Below are 25311 nucleotides of genomic sequence, written 5' to 3' on the forward strand. Positions count from 1 at the left end.
GCCTGTCTCCAGGCAGCATAGTCCCCGAAGCCAACAGAAGTCCACACAAACTTTCTCAGCAAGCCTTGACACTTAACACAAGGTGACACATCCAGGACCCAGGAAATCAGACATCTCTTCTGTGGTGTCTGCTAAGAGGCTCCTAGGACACCGGCACAGAGACTTCTGAGTGCTCCGTCCCCAAAGGCTCCAAACCCTCTTAGAAAGGAAAGGAGGAGCTCCCCTAATCCTCCTGGGGTGGGTGCTCTCATGGTACCGCCGCCGTTACCCTCCCCCTTTCCAAAGGAGGAAGGCTCGGAGCAGTTAAATGGCTTTTCCCGGAGCTCGATAGCCGCTGAGCAGTGGGGCAGGCGGGGGATTTAGGGCCCTTCTGATTCAGTCCAGTGCTCTTGGGTGCTCCAGAGAATGAGGCCTGCACACCAAACTGGTCTGATGCAGATCTGCGGCGACCGGTGCAGTTTCAGGGGCTAATTCTCAGCCAGCTGCCAATCACATCAAGCACACACTCAGGATGGGTTTTCCCCCTTACCATTTATGCTGCCAAGGAAAAGCAGCCCCAAACGGATGTGCCCCCTTTACCCAGGGCCATGGGGTCTGGGCTGACACCTCTCAGTTCCACACCTAACAACCTGTGTCTTTTCAGAAAGAAAATCTGAAGATGTGATCGTCCACGGAGGCCTTTCCCGCCCAAGATCTCATTTGCTCACCTGGACAATCTGAGCAATGCATTTAATTGGTTCTTTGAAGATTCCCGGGTTTCCAGAGCCAACCTGTTCAAACAAAATAGCCCCAGGAAGGGACAGAACCTTAAACTTTTATTGGCTCTCGCCGTGGCAGTAGTTGGCAGCTCGCTGAGAGTCAGGCCCTGAGAGAAGGGAACAGGACTGAGGGGAGTTGAGAGAGGGGCAGTAGGACAAGCAGGAGAAAGGAGGGGAAGGAAATGGGGCAGCTCTACACCCCAGCCAGCAGCCCACTGCACCGTTTTGCAGAAAGAGGCCATTCCCTGCTCTGCCCACCCACCAGAGAGACCAACCCCACAGCCAAGGCTAAAGGTAGAAAAGTCTAGAAGAGAGAAGGGACAGGAGAGGTGCAAAGAAAAGGATGGAATAAACCAACCATCAGAGCCTCTTCAATCTTAATTCATTTTATTCTACAAAAACTACTCAATTGAAAGTGGAAAAGCTAACCAAAAAAAAAAAAAAAAAAGTTTTAATATGTTCTTTCTTCCATAGCAGCAAGCTTTTTCTAACAAGCTTTCTTTAGTGCAAATACTGTAGGCTTATTTTACAGTAAAATAACAAAACAACGGAAAACACCACCAGAAATGCTTCAGAGCAGAGCTACTCCTCAAGTTTCAAAGCTATACAAAGATTTTTGAGCTCGTGGGTCCTGGCAGGAGAGGTCTATTTAGTAACCTTCCCAACGGGACCATTTCACCAATACTTACAAAAGGAGAGAGAAAGAGAGAGAGAGAGAAGAAAAAGAAGATTCTCAGAAAGGTAGTTCAATTCCCCCACAGAGCTATAATTGCCTCCAGGATCTTATAGCAGACTTTACTCCACATCATTGACATATCTCAAATACAGATGCACAAAGCCTGGGCTTTTCCACTATATACCAAAATACGATATATACATCTCTCAATGCAGAAAAGACACCCTGATACCTATTCTTTATACAAAGGCGAGTATTTTTTCCTCAACATCAAGTAACCACAAACTAAAATAAATGGAATAAACTTTTAATCATACAGAGAAAATGATTTTTGAGGAATAGGGCAGGATCTTTTCACTGTATTGTCTTACAATGTAGAACTTTCTTGGTGACCACTGTCCCCAGAGGAATGACCATCCGTCTTTAAAAACAGAACCTTTTTTATACAGTTTATACAACATATGTCACAAATCATTTTAGAAACAAAAAAAGCATCATTAGCCTAAATTTCAAAAAAAAAAAAAATGAAGAAAAAGAGGGAGAGAGGAACTGAGTATTTTAATGCTGTTTCTCATCAGGCTTGGTACAACACAAAGATGTAAACATTTTAAATAAATAATAAAATAAATGTCAATTTCTTCTCCCCCTCCCCATCCATCCCCCGCTCAGAATTTGACCCAGCCTTTCCTGAACACATCAGCATTGGAAAATGAAATCCCTCTGTTGATGTATGGCCAAAACACTAGAACCGTGAGAAGATGTCAAATTAGTAGTGGGACAACTGAGTTTCCTTTTTAAAAGCTACAGGAGGCACACTTGGAAATGTACACACACACACACACACACACACCCAACCTGTCAATAAATAGTGAGATGCTGGCTTTTTAAATGAATGCCAAGAGGACTCAACAAGCAGAAAGTAGCAAGACCCCTTTACTTAAGTTTTAAAAAAGAAAGTTACACACATCACCTATCCTATTGGTCCACAAATTCTGTAAGGACTCAGGTTACCCCTCCAGCCGTCTGAGGAGTGCAAAGGAGCACATCACAGGGAGAGGGAGAAGAAGTTTGGAGGGGGGAGGATACTGTGGATCTTTGCAAACAAACCTCAGACTGAAGGCAATCTTGCCTCAGATCTTTGAAGAAAGACTTTCTCACCTTCAAGTGTTTTTGTTTGTCCATTACATGGGGGCCTCGAATAGAGGATACCCTCATCCCTTAGTCTCATTGTAAAGAGGATATATTTCTAAAAGTGCCTAACACAGTGCCTGGCACATAGTAGGTGCTTATGCCTTTCCTTCTCAAAGGGGCTGTGTGATATCTGATTGGGAAGGACACCAACTGGAAAGGTAAACGGTAAGATTACAGGAGCACTGTCGGTCCATCAGGGGAAGGGGAGGAAAGTTCCAATACCTGTACCACTGAGCCCTCCCTTAGACGCAGAGCCAAGCGGGAGGGGAGAGAAGACTCTTTTCCTCAATGCCTGAGAAAACGAAGCAGTAGCCTCTGAGGGCTCCTGGCTGAGAGGCTTGTGCGACCGGCCTCAGTGGACACACCTGGCCTTTCTCACAGGCACAACAATGATTTCTTTCTGAAAACATCCCCCGTGAATTCTCTGCTTACAGCTGGCTCTGGCCATTGCCCAAGCAAGCTTCACCTGGGAACCTCCTCTCCGTTCCTGCGTCAGCAGCTGTCCCCGTCCACTCAGCCGGGAAGAAGAATTGGTCCCGGAGAGGCCAGCCAGGTGGCCGAGAGGACGGTGTGGTTCACACTAGCCTGTCAAGGAGGGCCTGCCCTATGCCGTCCCAGAGCTGCCTGCAGCCCAGCTGGAATCCGCACCAGCTGCCTCATGGCTGGGGACACAGGGGAGGCCCAGCGGTTCCCAGCCCAAGCACGAAGGCACCCCCAACCGCAGCTGCTCCTGGAGTGTGAGCTGTGGAGGAGAAAGCGGCAGGCCTGGTGGCTGGTAATCCTGGAGCAAGGGTGTGTGTGCATGAACTCAGAGAACAAGCCAGAAGTCAGGAGGACATGCTCATGAGTTAGGGGTGCGTATTCGGCCTTCCCCAAATAACCTCTGGCTTTGGGGGAAGCCAAACCTCGACCTAGAACAAAGCCAGAGGGTCCTGAATGGGACAGCTTAGGAGCTGCTAAAGTCCTACGGGGTGGTGGAGTTCCTGCCTTCCGCTGGTCCCAAAGCCAACACAGCCTGAAATCTGAACCAGAGCCAAGCTCCGTCTCAGGAATGTCCAGCCTGGCCCCGAGTCACAGACTGTGGCCTGCCCTGGTTGGGATCAGTGTTGAGGAAAGTGGGGCACAAAAGGACTTTTAGAAATAAAACACCAAAGCAGCTTCATTTAAGAAATATATATATATATATGCAAAAGCAGCAAATAGCTCCCAATTGGCCACAAATACCGCTTGAGATGATTAAGCCTTTCAGAGCTGAGGGCACCCCCAGTTTTCCTTGCCCACCGCCTGCTGTTCCTGGCTGACTTCTGTTTCTTCGATTAATCTGAAGCCAGAAACTCAATTGCCCAGTCTACTAAGCAGTGCCCCTCCCAGAACCTCTGGGAAACCGGGAGGGCAGCCTCATCGCCAAGGAATGTGGGAAATAACATTTTTAAAGTATTTTTGGACAAAATCCATTTTCTTTTAATCTCCTCTCTCTGCGTGGCCTAGCCTTTCACACGTCACTTGCAGTCGGAGCGGGCTGGGTATTTTAAGCACCGGGCCGCTCCATTCCGTGTGCTCCCTTCTCGGCACGGAGGGGGGATGGGCGGTCAGTAAGGACCAGCGCTCGAGGCCTGGGTGTGTGACGGGGCAAGTGAGCCAACGTGTCACAGCTTGCTCTCTCGCATGCTCGCTCTCCCTCCCGAGTCTAAAAGTTTAAACCCCACTGGGTTTGATTTAAATATCTATATAGTTTTAAATTATCATACAATGATCTCTAGAGCGGAATCACAACAGCAGGCTCTCCCCCAGAGCACTAGCCCAGCAGAGGCCCAACCCAGATCAGCCAGAGAGCTAAGCCCTAGGGAGAGAAAGGCTCAGAGGGGTGGGAGGCAGGGAGCAGGAGGCCGGGAGGTCTCCCTCCCCACTCCGGGCCCCATAGGAGGGGGGCGCCTCTCCCGTGGTAGGAAGCAACACATCTTATCTCTGATTTCAGCAGCCGCCCCACCCCCCAACCGCCCCAGGAATGGCAGGTAAGCCCCAAGCCTTAGAGACAGCTCCGGGCCAGCGGTTCACAGCTGGCTGGGGGGAAGGAGTATGTAAAAGAGAAAGCACTCCATCAGGTAGCAGGTGACCACAGAAGGTAGAAAAGGCCGGGCAGCTCACCGAGAGGCGAATCCCACTCTGCCTCCCTCTTTCCTCCCCTGCATTTCCATCCACAGCAAAAGTGCCTTGGAGGCTTGGGGAGGGGCCACTGGGCAGCAATCTGGGGAGCAGCCAGGCCCACGCTCATTAAATCTCTGTGGGTGGCGTCACCCTGAGAGCCAGACTGGGGGAGGGCAAAGCCAGTAGGGACTTTGGAGTGATGTGTGGTTCCTAGGGAGGGACGCCTCCCTGGTCTAGAGAGAAGGGTCCAGGGGCAGGATGGGGAGGCAGTAATTATAGGAGACGTCCTGCTCAAGACACCAGGTAAAGGGAAGCTGGCTAGGACACCTGTGTGGCTTGTTGGCACTATTCCTGGCCTGGTAATTAGGCATTTGGCAAACCCAACCTGTGCTCCGTCTGTCTCACTCACACCCTGTCTTCTGGCCAAGCCGCTCCTCCAAAGAGTTGTGTCCGAGGATGGGGAGGACGCGTCCTCCGAGCCTCCCAGTGATGGCAGCATCTCCTCGAGAGCTCAGGGAGCCCTGCTGGTGGTCCTGGAGATGGCAGTGGACCGGGGAGTGTCGAGGGAGGGAAGGTTCTGTATTGCACATAGACTGTCCCCTTCCGGACAAGTCAGCCCCAGCAGAAGAGTCAGTCACCTGCTGCCCATCTCCAGAAACGAAGAGCTTTAATATTCAGACCACCCAGATGAAATGTCATGGCAAATTTGATAAAAACCAAGAGGAAGTGAAATTGACACTGGGGGGAGGAAGAGGTGAATAGAGGGAAGGTGAAACCAAAAGGCACTGAGCATGCTGGGTGGGGCGGGGAAGGACACCATCACTCCAGAGACGTAGCGTAACAAAGGGACAGGAACGGTCCACACCAGCCGCAGGCTCCTCAGAAGCCGGAGAGATGCCTGAGTCCACCAAACCGAGTTTTCCAAGGCTTTTCAAGAAACAGGATTTGCTTTGCAAGATGAACAAGGGAGGAGGTCCCATGACTTCTAAGAGATCGCTGAAGTCCTCCAGCAAAATCCCACCTAGGTCTCCCCAGAGCCGGGCAGCTCTCTGGCAGGGTCCCCCTCTTGCCTTCATGGCCCTGGAGCACTTGAAGGTGCTGGTCCCTGGGAAGGAGGCAGTGACGAGGACCCCCCGGGGGCTGGGTTACAGAGCCAGCAGGGTGGGGGAGTTCAAGGAGTCTGATGACTGGTCCCCACTGCTACTGCTTCTGCGGTGAGCCTTGGAGCAGGACTCGGAGGGTGACGCAGGCGACTCCTGCTCCAGGACGGTGGGGTAGGTGAAGACGAGGTTCGACGTGCCTGGAGTGATGGCTGGCGTGGAGGTCACCACGATAGGTGTGTGCAGGGGCTCCTCCCCGTAGAAGCCCCCAGCAATGCTGATGGGCTTGATGACGGAGCGCTGAGCCTTGTCTAGCCCGGCCGATGAGGAGGAGGGGCTGTCCTCTTCCAGGGGCTCCTGTTTCACCACCACCGCACCCACTCCCCCGCCCCCACTGCGCAGGGACGGCAGCCCGGAGGCGGGGGGCGATCGGCGCTCCTCGGGGCTGATCTTGCACACAGGCCCGTGGGCCACCAGCATGAACTCCAGCTTTTCCTTCTCCTTCTGCAGCTCTGCTATCTCTTTCTGCAGGCCTGACTTCTCCTCCTCCAGCTCCTCTGTCTCCTGCAGAGGGAAGAGAGGTGAGTGAGGGGCAGGAACCTGCCAGGGACCTGCTGGGGGTGGGGGGGGGCAGGAGGTTTGAAGCCAGGTGAAAAAGAGAAACCCAGAGCTGTGAAAGCAGCCAGCTCAGGTCCCCCAGCCACAGACCCCACCACTTCTTAAACACCTGGGGGCTCAAGATGTCTTTTAGGTCTCAAACTCCGGTCTGAGAAAGGTGGAAAGTAGGCTTGGAGGAAGGGTGAAATGATAATTAGCGGCCACTGATAGAGGGCGAGCGAGCCTCCAGAAGCTTCCTGAAGCAGGTGTTTTCAAATCAACTCATTTTGCAGATAAGGAAACAGGTTCAGAGAGGTTTGTTAATTTGCCCAACGTCACAGAGCAAGCAGTAGGGTAGGCCAGACTTGACCCCAATGTAACCGACTCCAGGGTCCCTATGCTACCATGCCCGGCCGCCTCAGTGCCAGGACTGCCCCCAGTTCCCCGGGGAGCGGGTGTGTGTCACAGTGAGGTCTGGGGGCAACAGGAGCACAGCGTGCAGGCCCAGCCCTCTCTCCTCCTCATGCTCCCTCAACCTGGTCCAGCCTGCCTGCGGCGGCGTCCACACCAGCCTCTCAGCTGCACACACCAGCTGAGGACGGCACCGGGCAGGCAGGAAGTTCTCCAGCAGTCCCGGCTAAATCGGCACTGCCCCACTTCCCTTTTTTGCTCTAATTTCTGAAGCATGTGATTCAGGACTCACAGAACCCTTGGAGAACATTCCGTTCGGTCCCCGCACTTTAACAGATGAGGAAGCCCGTAGCCAGAGCAGGCTGAGGCTGGCAGGGTCCCATGGCAAGGGGCTCAGGGCCCTCCCCTGACACAAAGCCAGAGAGAAGCCACAAAAGCCCAAGGGGAGGCGGGGGCGGGGAGCAGGTGCGAAAGACGAAAAGGTGTGTGTCACGGGCCTCCTCCCCACTTTTCCCCTAACAGAGTCCTGTTCCAGAATGAGATGGTACAGGCCAGAGCCTCACGGAGCAGAGAACAGCATATTCCACGGTGAAAAAAAGTTTCCATCTGTCTCAAGGGTCTGACGAACGTCATGAGCTTATGAGAGGTTTCCTGTGGAGGATGTGGCTCAGGGGCCTGGGTGGCTGGGGCGGGTGGGGTGGCGGGGGAGTCGGGTGTGAGGCTTCTGGGGGAGAGGGGGAGGAAAGCAGCGGGCCCCGGAGGAAAGGCTATTCTGGGGCTAGTGGTGGGGAGCACCCAGGGTAGACCCAGAGGACCTGCCCCCTTAGAAAGTTAGTGGTGGGGAGGACTCCCTCGGGGGGAGTCTACCCAGGGAGCACTGGTCAGTAAAGGATCTTTTCACCTAGTGCGGGAGAGCTCCCGCTGGTCCTCCCCATGCTCGCTCGCTCACACACCTCCACCGGACATCCCTGCCGTCTACGGGGAATTCACATGAACACGTTCTGTCCCCAAGAGCGAGGGCTCCAGGATGGATGAAGGGAAGCTGGCGCGGGGGATGGTACCGGGAGCATTAAGTCAAGTCACGGGATGGGCAAGGTGATTGACTTCCAAAGCTGCTCCCTGGCCAGTCACGGTAAAAACCGCCAACAGTCTCTCGTCTGCTCACTTCGAAAACATTCCATCAGGGACAGTCAGTCCTGGCTTTAGGCTTCCTCCCCGCGCCATTCGGCCCATCCTGTATGGCTAGGCTCTGGAGGGCGTTACGTGATATTGGTCAGGTCAGGCTTTTGAGAGGGAAGGGCAGGGCCACAGCCCCCAGGTGTGGGCAATTAGGCAGCAGGGGAGAGTGACTCACAAGGGCAGAGTGATGAGCTACCAAGGCGACAGCTTCCGGCTCACGGCAGAGGTGGGGAACCCTTCTGCCGTGAAGGGTATGAGAAAACCCCAGGAGAGTACAACTCAACTAGCACGTGACCGTGTCCATGAGACCCAGAGAGCTTCAAAACCCCTGCTGAGCTGAAAGGGGCAGGTCTCCCCCTGCCCAAACTAGCTCCCTTAAGCTAGCCGGGGCCACTCTGGCTGGTGGTAGGCACGGGGGCGGCTGGAACCTTGGGAAACAGCCCTGGAGGGGGCAGGTCTGGGCCCGCACTGGCTCCCTCTGCCATCCTTCACCCAGGGGCCCCAGAAGGTTCAAGAGCAGGGAATGCTCAGATGCTGAATGAGAGAGGGTGTGAGGCCCCAGCAGGCTGTTCGGGTCCCTCCTGGGGCCCAGCCTGGTGCGAAGGCCAGCTCCCTCCCTCCCTCTCTCTTCTTCCATCAGGGCAATGCTAAACCTGCGTGCTCGAAGGAAGGACTGTTTCTATCTGCACTGGCTCATCTCTAGGCCACTAGAGGACGAGGAGAGGATGGGAGGCCAGGAGCCCCGAGGCCCTTGCTCTCACCCCCCTGGAAGTGCTCCCGCCCCACGCAGAGCTCCTCACCGCCTGCAGTTTCTCCGTCAGCTCCCGGCGGCGGTTTCGGCACTTGGCTGCGGCCAGCTTGTTCCTTTCCCTCCGGATTCGGCGTTTCTCCTCCTCTTCAGGCGATAGCTAGAGGCCAGGGTCAAGGACTGTGATTAGGTTTGGGTACATGATTCAGCAGCTTTGCTTTCTCGCTGTATTTTAAGAAACGCTTCTGAGGGGTACCTGGATGCCACATTGGTTGAGTGTCTGACTCTCGGTTTCAGCTCAGGTCATGATCTCGGGGTCATGAGATCAAGCCCTACATCAGGCTCCACACTTAGCACAGAATCCACATGGCATTCTCTCTCCCTCTCCCACTCCTGTTAGTGCACGCGCTCTCTCTCTCTTTCTCAAATAAATAATCTTTAAACAAAGAAGGAAAGAAGCCCTTCTGGGACTGTGTGTGCAAGGAGGGAGACAGGCAAGAGGAGTGTGGCGGGGCTCGGCAGTCCCAGAATCGGCAGCTCACTGCTGGGACCCCCAGGGAGGGCCCTGACAGCTGGCCCCAGCCTGGAAGGTGATATCCCATGTCTGAGCGGAGACCAAGGCACCGACCTGTCAGGGACTCATCAGCCTAGGCAAGATGATAGCTTTTGTCATGTCAGCTCTGATTCCTGGCCAAGGCCAGAGAGAAGTAGCAGCTGGGGCCACGTCCCCAGAGTCCCCTCATGCCAGCCAGGCCTGGCCTCGCCCACTTAAACAGCTTCTTCCAAACCCTGGCTAATTACTCCTCCCCACCGCTCTGACAGCTCGGCAAGCCTCATTATCCCCATTTGGTTAAGTAGCTAGGCCCAGAATAAGAACCACCCTGGGGGGAATGTACTATGGCCAGGGGGTAGGCCAAGGATGCCTCTCCCAACGTCGTCTCCCCGCCCCAGAGGGCCAGCTGCCCACCATTCAACCCAGAGGACTCAAGAGTGCGCCCCGCACAAGGCTAGGCTGGACAGGACAGGCAAAAGGAAAAGGAACCCTCAGGCACGTTCGGTCCTGCTACCCACCATGTCCATTCATTCAACCAAAGAGATACTTCTTCAAGGTGCTAGGCATGGTTTCAGGGGTTCAAGATTTATCAGAGAACCACATGAACTAAGACACCCGTGCAGAGCTGACAGTCTAGCTCCCCACAGGGAGGCTGGTTAGGGGCCTGTGACTCATGCCCCAGGGCAAGACCTTTGCTCTGAGACTCAAAGCAGAAGCTCTGTTTACATATAGCCCTTCCTGTGACCCCAGTGCCCCCTGGCACGCAGAGGTGACACAAGGCCGTGGGCCAAGGCAGAAAGTAATTCCAAAAGAAAGGCCATCCCATGCTGTTTGCAGACAATGACGGCATCCCTACCAATCCCTACCATGTGCCAAGTAAACACATAGTCCTGGGGGCTTAGAAGATTCTATGGGGTATAAGATCTGGATCCCACCCTCAAGGGACAACGTGTGGGAAAAGCCAAAGCCACTTTTGGACTTGAAAAGGGCTGCCCCACTGGGAGATGCTGCCTCCACTGCCAGGCACCCCATGAGGGAGGGAGGCACGGCCCTGGCTGGGTCCAGGTCAGAGTCCCCAGGCCTCCCCATAGCCCTGCAGGTCTGTTGTTGTGATATCCAAAACAGCAGAGCAGGGCACAGCTTTGGAGAGGACAATCCCATCCCTGTCTACACTGAGGAAGCCCTGTGGCCCCAACCAAGAGGCCAGAGTCCCACATCGAATTCTCCAAACGCTGGCACGGATACATGCCAGTCAATGGCTCAGATGTAAAGTCCCTCTGAGGCCTCAGGCCCCGAGCACAGAGAAGCTCGTCACACCTTCTCAACTTGCAAATCCCACCCCCACCCCCAATAGTCAAGGCGTGTGGCCCACAGGGAGACCTGCCGGCCTCCTGGTACCTCAGGTCCCTGTCTCCCAGGGCTTTGGCTGAGCTGTGTTCCCGCAGAGGCCAATGCGGGCCTCCTTCCCTCCTGGGACATCCTCCCCAGGTTCCCTCACCGCCTCTGAGACCCCACCTCACTGGGGTTAAGAACCAGGCCCAGCTCCCCTAGCCCCAGCTCCACCCCCGCTGTGTGTCTTCCCCCTGCAGCAGCCTCCAGGAGGGGCCCACAGAGCCCGCCCAGCTGCTAACACCCCTGTGAACCCCCCAGGCCCCCCCGCCGGCAAAGGCCTGCTCCCAGAGTCCCACACTTGGTCCCGGCTGCCCCTCCGTCCCCCAGCCCCGGCTTCAGTCCCAGCCTCTGAAACCCTCCACCTCCCCGGGAAAGCCAAAGGCTCCACATTCGCTCTTCTGGGAGGTCTAAAGCGGCCTGGGTGCAGAACGGCGACGGGCCCATTCTGTGTGGCCTCGGACAAATCACCCAACCTTCTGAGCCTCAGATTTCCCATTTAGAATATGGATTACTGGGACCTGCCCTACCTTCCACAAAGTTTCTGGGATGATCAGATGAGATGCACTCTGAGAGCCCTTTCTAACCTAGAAAGTGCTAGAAGGGAGAAGACGAATTCAGAGGTCTCCTCGCCGATGCTTTTTCAGAGCCCTGTAAGAGTCCAGGTGAACTGGAGATCCAGCGTCCACAGACCTGGGTACCCTGCTCTGTGTGGGGACCGGCTGCCTAGCCGAGGCCACTCGGCTGAGGCCCTGAATCTGTGCCGCTCCCAAACCTGTCTCTCCCTGAGCCCAACAGTTACCAAGAGCCTGCTGGGCCCCCTGCAGTCCTGCATTCAGGGTTCACTACTCAAAGGGCTACTGGGGCTCCCCTTGAGGCCCAGACGAGCCCCTCATCCGTCACTGATGAGGAGCAGAAAAGGCGCAGAGCCGGTTGCTGCCCCTTTCAGCCTCCCTTCCCCTTTGGGGGCTTCCGGACAACTTCTGGCCTTCCGATTGGCCTAGAAGTCTCTCCCCTATCTGTAAGATATGGGGCAGCCTGTGGGAGCTGTCAGCATAGGAAGTGTAGAGGGGTGGTGACACCAACATGGTCACAACTTGAGTGTGTCAGCACCACCGCAGACACACCCACAAGCCACACACCCTCGGCTCCCTGCCTCCTCAGTCACCGTCACGGGCCTCAGAGGGAGCCTCTGGGCAGGCTCTGAGGAGGGCAGGCAGGCACTGTGCTGGCTCTGGGGAACAGGCTCCTCTCCCTGGGGGAGGTCAAGCAGGCAGAAGTCAGTTCAGAGGAAGACCCCTGGGCTAGGGACGCAAAGAGCCGAGGTTCGAGGATGCTACTGTCCAGGCTTCCTCCAAGCTGCTGGCTGATTGTCTGAATTCCTGACTGATGTGGCTCTCTCCCTCCCTCTCAGAAAAGGAAGGAAATTCTCCAGACAGATTGTCTTAAGGCACGCCTAGGTGGTATGGTGGGAAAACCACAGGGCTGAAGGTCAGGGGAGGTTGATTCCAGCCCCAGCTCAGCCACTAACTCATAGCATCGCCCTCAACAGAGCCCTTCTCCTTTCTGGACCTCTGTTTCCTCATCTGTGAAATGGGTACAGAGGGAAAATTGGAAAAGCTTTTCTTCAAAGTCTATTTCAGGTGCAAGCTTCTAAATTAGGTGTGAACTAGGCCCAGAAAAGAAGGCAGAGAGTTCAGCACATCTTGCTTTTTTGAAAACCCGCTCTCACTGAGGTCACTTACATAAGTTGGGGAGTGGAATCCAGGTCATCGGTGACTATAAAGCTTGACATCTTGGGCTCCCAAAGGAAGCGTAATTTAAAGGACAGTGTAATCGCGGCTACTGCAATGTTTACATCTACAATTTGGAAAGCAACAGCACAGGGGATAGCAGCCACTTGTCCCAGCAGCAGAAGCCCAACAACCATCAAGCTTTGCCCTGCGCTGAGTCCTGCCATTAACAGAACAAACCAGCATGGAGGGGAGGCCAAGCCCAGCTTTATCCTCAGAGGAATGGAGATCCTATGAATGCTCCCGGTTCCTCAGAGCAGGGACCCTTGCAGTCCTCAGTATCCTGGGTTGGCACTGGATCCATGATTATCCATGGATGAAAGATCCTTGTATGGGAACACTGGGATCCCAGAGCGCGAGTGGACGGTGGTGGACATGGAGAGGAGTGACTCACCAGGTGAATGTTTCATTTGAAAAAAGGATCCCACCACTTAAGTATTTTCCCTTCCCTGGATCCACAGTGAGATGGTATTGTAGAAAGAGCACTGTACAGAGAGTCCAGGGAACTGGGTTCTAATTCAGACTTGCCATAGTCTTGCCAAATAGCCTCAGGCAGGTTTGTCTAGGCTTTGGTTGAATCGTCTGTGAAGGGGGATCCATGGGGCCCTTAGGAGGCTCATCTCCCCTTTTTATGCATGATTCTGATTTCTCTTTTGGGAATCAGGGGGCCCATCACTACCCTGGCTCCCTATTGATAGCCACGCCTTGGAGTAGTGGTAGATGGTGTCTAGAAGCAGCAGCCCACACTGTCTCCTGTCCCTCCCTGCCAGGCAGATGCCTTCTTGAAGCTGAGCCCTCCGAGGGCAAAAAAAGCCAACATCTGACCTGCTTTCCCCCAACCCCCCACACATGCCGTCAGTCTCCAAAGACCCCAAAGTCACTGCCCTTCTGGAAGGGGCATTGTAGGTACTTGAAATGGGCTTCTGCTTCAAGTTGGAGGCCTGGGACACCGAGGAGGAAAGGCAAGTACTGTGGGCCCAGAGGGTGACCCTTCAGGTCTGCTGAGTGTTTCCCCCACACCAGACACCAGGAGACAATGCAGAGCTAACCCCCCAAAGTTTCTGGCTAGGGCTTCGTTGGCTGTGTGTCCTGCCATGGATCAGGGAAGGACAAGTCCCCACAGTGCTTCCCATCTGCTGAGACCGCACCACACACAGCGCTGTTTTCCCACACACGGTCTCATTTGCGTGGCGACGAGTCCTATGTGATAGGCACCATTATCCCCATTTTGCACTGAGGGAGTTGAGACTTGGGGAGCCTCAGCGACATGAGCAAGATGACAGAGCCAGGTCAGACTCTCAGGCCTCCAGCTCTGCTTCCCACGAGGAAGGGTCATGGGCTCCTGGTCCCAAATCCTCTCTTCTCCTTGGTGCTCCCAGGACACTGACCCAGCTCCCCAGCAGATCACAGGAAAACACTGTGTATTACCAGGCCCTGAACGTCCCCCACGTGTCTGCTTTCCACTGATCTGAGACGTACCTGCTCATCTCTCCTCCTGCGGCCCACAGTGGTGCCAATGGTCTTGATCACACCGGGTCTCGGGAGTGCCATGTGCCCGGGGACAGAGGCCAGGCCCGGCAGGGGGCTGTAGGGGTGCGAGCGAGGGTACGGGTTGGACATGGAGGTGATCACCGTGGGCTGCACCATCCACTGCAGGTCCTGGCTGGTCGTGATGGCGTTGATGGTGGGGATGAAGGCGCTGCCTGAGCCAGGCATATCTACCCGGAATTTCTGAAATGAGGAGAGAAAACCGTGTTGAGCCAATAAGTCTGGAGCAGAAGAGGACGACTTCGAGGTCTCAGCAGGCCCTCCCAGGGGCCTTCAGGGCTAGCTATGCCCACATCTGCACAGCAGCCCTCCCCCTGGCCTCATGAGCCTCTGGGTCACCTGCCAATTAGCCCCCAGGGTACGGGGGCTGGGGACCCCTTGAGGAGATTTGCAAACCAAGAGCTTTGGGGCAACAATGATCATCAGGAAGCTCATCGCCTCTGTTTTTGTTACTTTCCAAATAGGTGTAGGATGGGGCTGTGACCCCATCCAGAGGGAGGCCAAGTCCATGAAAAGGTGCCTTCCAACTCCTGAGACCGAAAAGTGGTAGCCTTTGTGCCCTTGTCCTCCTCCTGGCCCTCAACCGCCATCTGGCTTGAAGAAGACACACCGTGTGTCTCTCTCTACCTACCGACAAACCTATCTGCGTTCATAGATGTGTCTGTGTGAAACTTGAGTGCTGCTAGCTCAGAGTTTTCTGTCTCTTAATTTATGCCCAGACCATGTTGCAGAACTCTCCGGAACATACTGCAGGAAGCATTCTATTTAAAATATAAGATGATGACAGAGTAGAAACACTAAAATGGGTCACGCTCCTCAGCAGTTGGTCTTGGCCCTTCTTCAGGGCCGGCTACTAGAAAGTGAGAGGAGGGAGAAGGGAAAGAGCTCCCTGCCCCCATGCCTCCCTGGCTTCCAGCTTTTCAGGAGGAAAGCGCCCCAGTGGGAGCCCTCCTCCTCAGGTGATTCCTTTTTCCACACATAGGTTCTGCAAATCCTTTCTTCCCTAACCTGGTAGGTGACATGATGAATATAATGATGAATATAATAATGTCACTTACTGAGTACTTACTAAATGATGGGTCACCCTGGTAGTTTTTGACCTCAATTATCTGATTAATTCTCCCTCTGAGGTAAGAACTACCATTATCTTCATTTTAGAGGCAGAAATTTAGGCGTAGAGAGATTGAGTAACCTATCCAAGGTCACCCTGCTCCTCCTAAGCAGGGGTGGGTCAGGACTCAAATATGGTTCAGCCTGACAAAGAGGACAGGGCTCTCCACATGGTGCTATACAAGGTTCTGTGCATTGCTTTCTGCTTCCTGGAAATCCAGACCCAGGTGCTGGTACCCACCCCTACTGCCCTCAGAGCATCAACTCATCCCTGCCAAGAGACCCTCTTGGCAGACCGTCCCTCTCCCTGAAAAGGCCATAGATCTGACCCCCTCTTCCTGAAGAGGCCATAGATCTGACCCCAGATAAAATCCTGCTATCATCACGGGGACTATAGCATCCCCCCTCTCTTGGCCTGGTCAGACCAACCAGAAATAGAAGTATTAGTAGCAAAGCCAGCTGCCTTGTCTCTGTCCTTCGTGACAGATGACACCTGGGTTCCTGTTGTGTAAATAAAGTGGGACTTAGAGCCCCTGACTGCAACTGAGGGAGTTGGGGCCCCTTCCTTGCTCATTCCCCTGCCAGCTGAGTGGCCCTGGTCTGGGTCAGGGCAGATGTCTCTGCCTCACTTCTCAGAATGCCCCAGGGTCCCAGGCCAAGGGCATTCAGTGAAGAAAGCACAACCCAGCACAGGGGATTTGGGGATTCCACAAGGAGACCCACCGAGACAAGGAATCCTGGGATTCTATGAAGCTACCCGCGCAATGGATTCTGGAATTCTAGGAGAAGAGCTGCCCAGTACAAAGGATTCTGAGTCATCTTGGAAGGCAAAGACAACTCGGCTTTTATCAGGAGCTGACTGAGCTGTGTGTGTGTGTGTGTGTGTGTGTAAAGGATGCAGTGAACAAGGAAGAATCCAAGCAGGAAACGATCTTCAAGAAGAAAACATGGACAACTGAGCTGGGCCTTGAGGAGTCGGAGTACTGAAAGCCCAAAAGTGTGGCTGAGTGTGCAGAAGCATAAAGGCCCAGACAGCTCCGTTTCTCTTGGGGGCTGGATGGGAGGGGGGAGGTGGCAGGAGGCCTGGATTTGAGGCCTCCGCAGAATCACGGAGGACTGTTTCCCTGTCTGTGAGCGAGAATCCGAACACACAACTCACCACGCCGTCATGAGGATTAAATATGTAGCTACTTGTAATCACTGTCTATAAAAGCACACCAGTGGTTCTCACCCGTGGCTGCCCATTAGAATATTCTGAGGAGCCTTTTCAAAACACCAACGTTGGAGCCGGCCCCGCCATTAGAGCTCTAAAATAACACGTCTGGGGTGGGGTTCTGATAAGGGATTAAAAAAAAATGCCTGAGGAGATTCTAACATGCAGAGCGGGGGTTGAGGAACACTGCGCCAAGCAAATGGAAGGCGGCCCCGTCCTCACCATCACCACCACCACCGCCACCATGATGGCGTCTCGTCACTGCGCCTGCGCACTCTGCTTGGGGCTCCAGGAAAACCCGCCAGCTTCCCACTCCCGGGAGCCACCCAACATTTTTATTCCATTTCTCTCCCCAAGTCAGGTTCTGGGTCTGAAGAACACCTGAGGCATCCAGCATGAGGGCCACAGAAGGTTCCCTCTGGGAGGGAATGGTCAGCTTTTCTCTCAAGAAACCCTCCAAGAAAATCGCTCCTCATTTCAACAAACAAAAGAGCTCCCTTTTCAGCCTAGGGGAAGCAAGCAGAAAACCTGAAGCACATTTGGGAGGCTGAGATCCCTTGGGAATAAGTGGATGATTTGCAGGCCACCCCCCCCCCCCCCCGCCCCGCCCTGGGTCTCCAGAACGTGCTACCCGGACTTCAGCCAGATTCCTTGCAGCAATGGCTTGGTCTAGACAAAACAAGACAGCAGTAAAAACAAGGCACTAGGTAATGACTGCCTCTAAGTGCGGGTACAACTTGTTTCGGAGGGAGGTAAAGCCATCTGGATAACACGCTGGCTCTAAACCACACAGAAAACAATGTCCCAACCCCAGAGAGGACTGGGGCTGTGCTCGAGAGGGCTTATGTCTCCTCCAGGAGCCTCCCTGAGACGCTCCCACAAGTTTCAAGGAGATCTGGCGATGGGACTTGTCTCCCCTCCAGAGGTATTACCCAGAAAGCTACCCTGAAGTAGGTGAGAAGAGGTGAGGCGAGTGGTCTGTGGTCCCAGGAGTCAGCCGGGCACTCTTCTTCGCCAACAGACCCAGGAATCGGTCAAATACCGTGCTGGTAGTAGTCACGGTGACCGTAGTCACCGTTCTTTATGGAAGGGTTATACTAAAGGCTTATACTAAGGGTTATACTAAACAGAAACCAAGATAGGATTTCTGGGGGGCATGAGGGCCGTGTGAGCCCTGCCACAGCACCAGGTGTGTGTTGAGGGGGGATAGAGGAGGTAAGTCTGGACCTCACTTGAGTCCCCTGGGGCTCTCCAGCCCCTGCCCCTTGGAAGCCCCTCCTCCAGGGACAGGGCAGAAGATGCTGGATGGCTGGGTGGCCTTCCAGACTGGCAAAGCCCCCAAATGCTTTATTTGACTGTGTCATCCTGCTGACTTCTGGGTGGGCAAGAATGCCTATAAAAGGACGAACTTCCCCCCACGGACCTCCTAGAGCGGAGTGTGACAAACTTTGGCTGTAAAAGGCCACATACTAAATATTTTAGGCTTTGTGGGTCACACGGTATCTGTTGCAACTATTCAACTCTGCCGGGGACAGTGCGTAAACAAACAGGTGTGCCTGTGTTCCGTGAAATCTTATTTACAAAAACACCGGGGCTGTGCTTTGGGGACCCCCCTTCTAGAGGACCATTCCCTCTCCTAAGTATCAGGGTTGGGGGAAAGAATAAAGAGAGGAAACACGAAAGGAAAAAGACAGAGAGACAGAGAGAGAACTTTTCCTTTAACTCAGGGAATCTCATTCACCAGCTTGAAACTCCAGACCAAGAAGCTGAAGTTCAAGCCCTTACAAGCTTTGTTGTGGGTTTGTGGGCATCATAAAGACCCCTCTTTATCCTGAAGTACCCCTATTTAAGGATGCTGTGGGGCTGTCCAGTCCTGCTCCCAGAATCTCTAAGGAAGACAGCTCAGAACACAGTGCTCTACAGTCTCCCAGCTTCACCAGGTCAGAGAAGTCCCTGCAGCCTAGCACTTTCTGGTTTGGAAAAATGGTCTTCCTGAACTTGACAGCTGGGCTTTGGATTCAGAAATGAGGGTCACAACATAGTCTTTTGCAGAAGGGTCTAGGAAGTAGGTTTTGGGTTTTCATTTCCTACAGACATGATTGGAGCAGGGCTTGGGCCAGAAATTCCCGCGCTGGGTAGAAATGGCATTTCGGATGCATGGAGGGTCAGTGTTGTCAGCTCATCCGCTCGGCCAGGCCTCCCTCCATCACACTGATTCTCAACTGGGCTCCCAAGCACTCAAGCCACGAACCGCAGAAATACTTGTGACCTGTCTCAGCAGGCAGGTATGACTATAGATGTCTGGAAAGGGGCTGGCTTCTTTCTCTTAAGAAACCACCCTTTAAAAAAAAAAAAAAAAAGATTTTATTTATTTACTTGAGAGAGAGAGAGAGAGCACAAGCAGGGGGAAGGCAGGCAGAGAGAGAGGGAGAAGCAGGCTCCCCAGGGAGCAGGGAGTCGAACGTGGGGCTCCATCCCAGGACCCTGGGATCATGACCTGAGCTGAAGGCAGACACTTAACTGACTGAGCCACCCAGGTGTCCCTAAAGCCCCATTTAAAAAAAAAAAAAAAAAAAAAAAAAAAAAAAAACCTCACAGCATGGGAAAAGTTCCAAAATTTCTACAGACTGGCTCAGGGGAAGAGCAAAAGGGACAACTCCTGCTTCAAACACCCCAGAACACCCCGACTGAGGTCCAGCTTGACTCCAATGTTCTCTGTTTCTATTTCTTCTTTGGAGAAGATTCCAAAGTCTTCTATATAGAATTCAACCTGTCTTCACAGAGTATGCACTGGACAGCACTTTGACCTTTCCTATCTGAAGAAAGCCACTTGTGTCACAATGGAAATGGTTGCTAATAACTCCGGATTCCCCCCGACTTCACAGCACACAAACACTCCCCCAGGTGATGGATCTCCTGTCAGCTTCCTCTCTTTCCCAGGTTTACTTAAAAGAGCCACAGTCTCCTCTTGGTCCTCACTGCCAGGGTGAAGCAAAACAAAGCAAAGGAAGAAAAGAAAAACAGCCAGAAGAACGTGGCCGGTATGGAGTTACCACCCAGTTTCCCCAGTTTCTTTCCTCCCAGGGCCCTTCCGGCCAGAAACCCCACTCTAAAGAATGGCAGGGATGGGAGTGGCAATCCTACTATCCCGTGTACTGCTTTTGCAGTCAGTGGAAGCGCACGGCATCTGATCTTTCCTTTAACCACAGCAGGGTGAGCGTGGCCAAGTGCCAGCCAGAGAGATGGTGCTGGGCAAGAGAATGCCTCACTTCCCTCTCAGGCCCAGTGAGCTGGAGAGTTACCAAGTGGGGTTTGGAAGACATCTATTTGCTTCAATCAAGGCAGCTGCCATCACGTTGAAAGGCTGTGGCCACCAAAAGAGGATGAGCCAGATTCACAAAGGAATGATGCTATTTTTTTCTCTCTCAACAAATAGAGCACAAAGTTAGCTTCTGGCATTCTTGAAACCAGTACCTTTCTTCCTGTTTCACAGAGGAAAAGAAACATCTAAAGTATGGATGGCAAAAGTGCCTACTTCAGGGTAGGTGACTGCTCTTGGTGACTGACTTCTCTCCCAGGGAAGACTCCTGAGTGGGGAGACCAAGAGGACTCGGGGTCCCACTGGACTTTGGACCCAGTCTGGGATCACCCAGACCTTCTATGACAGACTCGAGTCCTTATAAGTCACATCTCCAAATATCAAAGTCCAGCCTCAAAGGACAAAGATCTGTGAGCAGGGAGGGTTTTTGAAAGAATTTGCTGAAGGGGATCCCAAAAGAGGAGTGCTGTCAAACCTTGAGTCTGACCAAGAGCCACAGCAGTCAAAGTAGTAGTTGGTCTCTGCCAGGAATAATTTCGAAGGGCACCACAGTGATTTGGATGTGTAAATTCTGGTGTGTTTGCATTATGATAGGAACAAAAAGAGGCACCTGGGTGGCTTAGTCAGTTAAGTGCCCAGGTCATGATCCCAGTATCCTGGGACAGAGTCCCACATAGGGCTCCCTGCCCAATGCAGAGCCTGCTTCTCCCTATCTTTCAGCCCCTCCCCTACCGCTCCTGTTCTCTCTCTAATAAATCTTAAAAAAAAAAAAAAAGATGGGGAAAAAAACCAAACCCAAGGCTCCTAACTTGATGCTCACCTTGAACAATAAGGCAGGCAGAAATAAAGCAATGGAAATGCACTCGGGTTTTGAGAGGAAAATTCAACCTCCACTCAGACAATACATGACTGCTACTTCACCCCGTTCACTTTGATGAAAAAGTGACACTGACTTCCACCATCAAGAATCAGTTGAACAGACAAATTCCTGGGATAAGATTTTGTTTGATCCTAATCTACAACGTCTACAAGATCAAAGACAACCCCCCCCCCGGGGGGGGCACCAAACCCCTAATATACACCTCCCACTTTCCCACCAATTCTGAAACCCCCCTCCCCCAAACAATCCTGTGTCCTAATACAAACACCTCAAGAAAACAAGCCTTGGGAATTTGAATTCCTGGCACCCTAAAGAAAAGACAAACATCAAAATAGGGAAAGAAAAAAAGCACTCCTTTTTGAACCAGGTTTTATTTAGAACAGATTTAAAAAAAAAAACAAAACAAAACAAAAAACTGCATTTCAAAAAGTCAGGCAGTTCCTAGTTAACCGCTGTTAGATATATGGCATTTATTTGTCCCAAATTAAAAAGAAAAAAATCCCAAGAATTCCGAAAACTCACCAAGTTAACACTGTCTGGGGCTGGAAAAATACCTTCCCCAGACAGTTCTTCTAAGAATGTCCCGTAGGGGGCACTAGAGAGGTGTGATTGGGACTGACTTGGGAATCACAGTCATTTCTGGTAAAAGTTCTTTGATGTGAGGAATGTCCCAGCCTGGTACAGTTGGCAAAAGTTCACTCCGGGGAATTTTGTGTGTGTGTGTGTGTGTGTGTGTGTGTGTCTGTCTGTCTGTCTCTTGGGAAAGGGCGGCTGCCGAAGAAGAGAGCTAGCCTGGTATTCCTTGATTCCAGAAAGGAACTGCCCCTCTTGGTTTATTTTCACAAGTTATCTGAGGAACCGACAAATGGCAACCTTGGAAAAGTTCTGGGTCTTGTTTTTGTTTTGTTTTTTCATTAAAAGGGGGGCCCAGCTGATGAAAACAAGTTATGAAATGACCTGTGTTTGTGTAACTGGATGATTGCGTAATGCTCAAGCCCTGAAACCGTAATAGTCGGGCAGCCAGGCAAGGCATATATCTGGGAGGTGTTTTCCTAGGAAACTCAGAAGAGAGAGAAAACAACAACAATAAACAGAAAATGCCAGGAGGGGGAGGTGTGTGCAACGATTATTGATGAAACAAAGTCACCAATGACCAGCCTTCGAGATTAAAACTATAACTGGAACAGGAAATATTTTTCATGCTTGGAGTTCCTGCCATATACAAGAAGACTGGTTTCAACATCGAGTTACCTGCCCCCCACCCCTCCGAAGTCCCTGCAACTCATGGCCATGTGTTAAAATCAAGCTTTATTAAACTAGAGAGAAGAAAGTTTTGGTTTGAGTAAACAGCAGCAAACATATCGGGAGTATCAGACCCCACAAACAAACAGATGGGGGAAAAATAATGTTCACTGGCCCAAGGGAAAACCAGAGTACCCTCTTTTCTTATACCGACCAGTCCACGGAGACGCTACAAAGGTGGAAGTCCCAGCATAAATGCCAGGAAAGCCGCCCCATAAAAGAAGCTGAGAGAAATAAAGTGATCACAAGTCATATCTGGTATGTAATAAAGTTACCTTGAGCCCGAGATCGGGTGGGGTCCAGGCGCAGACTTGGGAAATAACAAAAGCCTCTCAAGTCCGTCCGAGGACCACAGAACAGCTTGGTTCCAAGTTGGAGAGATGATGGAAAAACCTTCCCCCACCCCACCCCCACCCGCCTCCTCCCATCTCCTTCCCTAGGAGTGGACAGGCTGAGAAACTTGTCCAAAGCCGCATTACCTTGCCGATCCCTCTCGTTTGAAAGGCACCTCACTCAAGCTGCTGGGCCAAACAGGCAGGCGTCTATGCGAGAAGCCCGTGCACTAGTTATTACTAATTGCAAAATCCTTGTGTGTTACAGCATGCTAGGAATTAGCCCACAGCTGCTTTTTGCTTCGGTAATGAGGCCCCATTACACCCTGCTGGACTGAGTTCTCTTCCTTCTTCCTAGCACTGGTTTCCTGTCTGATTTTCTTCCAAAACAGGGAATTGCCTCCGCTCACATCCTGGGCTCAAAGCCCTAGTGACACAGATTATTCAATCTGGGCACTGATGTCCGGTCTGACTTCCCATTTGGGCCCCAGGGTCTGAGCAAAGCCAGGCGGCAAGATTGTCATATTACAGTGGTAAATGCCAGGAAAACGGCAGCAAAAGGGACAGACAAGATATCAAAAGATCTCTTTCAGATTCAGGGAGGAGGAGAAGGACGTTTTGGCAGCTTGTTGAATTGGAAAATAAGGGAATGGGTATAAATGACTCCGACCCGTTGCTTAATGATATTTGGATTCAATTAAAACCACCAATGGGACTGGAAAGCAAGCAAAAGCACTTTTTAAACAAGATTTAAAACTCATCACCTTGGTGCTCATTATAAAGGGTGCCCCAAATGCTCCCTCAATGCACCGACCAGATTCTCTACGGAAGGTGCTTGTGGGGGCACCAGGGGAGATACAGAAAAGCCATTCTGGGGACTCACCAAGTATGGGGAACCCCTTTGCGACAAGGTATCCCTCTTCAGATCTCAAAGAGCTCCGTCTTTCCATTTTATTTTCTGGCAGGATCCACCCCTCCAGGGGAAGCCCACCCCAGCCCCTCCTGGCTGGCTGGCTTCTAGAGGCCAAGGCCACTGCCTTACCAGGGCAACTCCTGCTGTAGTCAACTTGCCCAGAGACTCCGCAGATCCTGACCCAGATGGGCTTCGGGTTGTAGTGGCCTTGTTTGCTAAGCCAGCTCCCTCTGAAGCCTGAGGGTGGGGGTGGGGGGCAGCTGCTGCAGAGGGCAGACACCCCACTAACCCCACCAGCACCCTTCTGGTATTTACAGACACAGATCGCAGGCACAATCCTTCCAGTGCAAACCAGTCCGGCTGCTTTAGAAACAAGTTGTTTTTCCGCTTCCAGAACCACCCAGGAGCCTAAGCAAGCTCTCTTCTCCCCCCCCCCACTTCTCTCTGCAGGCGTCCTTGCCCCAGGTACCCCTCCCCAGACCCTCAAGGCGCCCCTTCTGGTGGCAGTACAGGCTCCTTCTCTGACCCCAACAGGAGAGGGATGGGCGCAGGGGCACAAAGACGCAGGGCCCAAGCCTATCAAGGCTGACCTCCTCCTTCCTGACCTTCGCACCCTATTCCCTGAGCGACAACCCTCACCCTCGCTCTGGATTACTTGAAGGAGCCTAACCATGTTTCCGAATCCCTAACCTCTTTCAGAAATTAATACTGATGGAGAGCAGGGGAAGAGAGGGAGAGGGCTCTCCCGCAGGAACGGAGTCCTTGGATGTCGGGAGGCGCCAGTGGATGCAAAGATTTTTTTTTTTTTTTTTTGCCCACCGCGGAGAAGTGACGGGGGTGGGGAGGAGGGAGGGATTTCTGGGAGAGGAGTTAGGCTCCGGAGAAGGAGAGCTGCTGCAATTCCAGGAGCTTGTCTGCGTAAGATGTAGAGTGAGGGAAAGGGTTTGCCGGCTCTTCAAGCCCACTCCTCGGTCCAATTAAAAAAAAAAAAAAAAAAAAAAAGTGTTTGGGGAGAAGGGTGGGCAGGACAACACGAAAATCCAAAACTTGCAATAGTGACCCCGTAGGAATTTTCTCGCCAAGCCAAAAACGGGAAAAGAAAGCAAAAGAGGCAGTGGCGGCGAGAGGAGGGCGGGGGTCCGCCCGCGCCGCCAGGTGCACCCGGGGCCCGCACCTACCTGCTGGCCGCCGCCGCTGGTGTAGGACTCGGCGTGCGCAGGAGAGCCGCTGCTGCCCCGGGACGAGGTGTCAAAGTTCCCGGGATAATCCTGGTACATGATCCGCGGTGGGGGCCGGAGAGGAAACAGGGTGTTTTTCTTCCCCCGCCCTCGCCGCGGCCGCGCACCGGCTGCTGCGGGCTCGCTCCCTGCCGGCCGCGCCTCGGGCTCTGGTCTTCGCTCCCGGGCTGCTCCCGGACGGTGGCGGGTGCGGACGGGAGGCGGCGACAGCCCGGGAACCGTGCCTCCCGAGCGCCTCGCGCTGCGCTGCGCTGCTTTCCTGCTCTCCGAGCGCCGCGGGACCAGCGGGCCCCCCAGTCCCTCCCTCTAAAAGTCCGCGCGTCCCTCGGTCCCTCCCCTGCGCGCGCCCTCCCGCTCCCGCGCGCAGTCGGAGCCCAGCCGGGACAGCCGGCCCGATCAAAAACTGAAAATTAAAAAAAAAAGAATAAGAGCCCGGCGGATCACGCCTGCCAGGTCCGGGGGCCCCCCGATTTCAGACAGGGCAAAGAAAAAACAAACAAAACAAACCAAACCAAAAAAAGGCGAAAAGAAAGGCTGCCCGCCGGGAGAAACTTCTATTTCCTCCTTTTAGAAAAGGAGCTGAGAATAAACTTCCTGTGGCCGACTCGCCGCCGGAGTTTCGGAGCGGCTCGGACACTTGCGGGGAGAAGGTAGCCCGTGCCCGGCCCGCGCGGTTCCAGCCGAGCCGGCGGTGAGAAGGACGCGGCCCCGCTGCCCGTACCGCCGCTGAGGCGCCCGACTGCACCCCTTCCCCGGCGCCCGCTCCGGGACGGGCCGCCTAGCCCGGCCGCGCCTCTCTGCCTCTCTCCCCGGCCCGCCGAGCGCCGTTCACTTGCCCGTCGCTTCGCTCGGAGCCCCTGCGCTCTGCCCGAGATGAGTCACTACAATGGCACGAGTTCAACTCCACACTCTTTAT

General features: G+C 53.4%; 1 protein-coding gene across 3 annotated transcripts; it reads right to left on the reverse strand.

The window, feature by feature from the left end:
• Window positions 1-5420: 5420 nt before the first annotated feature.
• FOSL2 (FOS like 2, AP-1 transcription factor subunit) lies at window positions 5421-25311 on the reverse strand. Of its 3 annotated transcripts, none has more exons than XM_044261846.1 (4): window positions 24336-25311; window positions 14020-14271; window positions 8858-8965; window positions 5421-6434 (listed from the first exon to the last, which is right to left on the reverse strand). In XM_044261846.1, the coding sequence occupies exons 1-4, from the start codon at window positions 24432-24434 to the stop codon at window positions 5916-5918; spliced, it is 978 nt and encodes a 325-aa protein (XP_044117781.1). In that variant the 5' UTR covers window positions 24435-25311; the 3' UTR covers window positions 5421-5915. The 3 variants fall into 3 exon arrangements, with proteins under 3 accessions (XP_044117781.1, XP_044117783.1, XP_044117782.1); XM_044261848.1 differs by lacking the exon at window positions 24336-25311 and adding an exon at window positions 22392-23158; XM_044261847.1 differs by lacking the exon at window positions 24336-25311 and adding an exon at window positions 22188-22273.

This window comes from Neovison vison, chromosome 8 (genome assembly GCF_020171115.1).
Source record: "Neovison vison isolate M4711 chromosome 8, ASM_NN_V1, whole genome shotgun sequence".
Taxonomy (NCBI): domain Eukaryota; kingdom Metazoa; phylum Chordata; class Mammalia; order Carnivora; family Mustelidae; genus Neogale; species Neogale vison.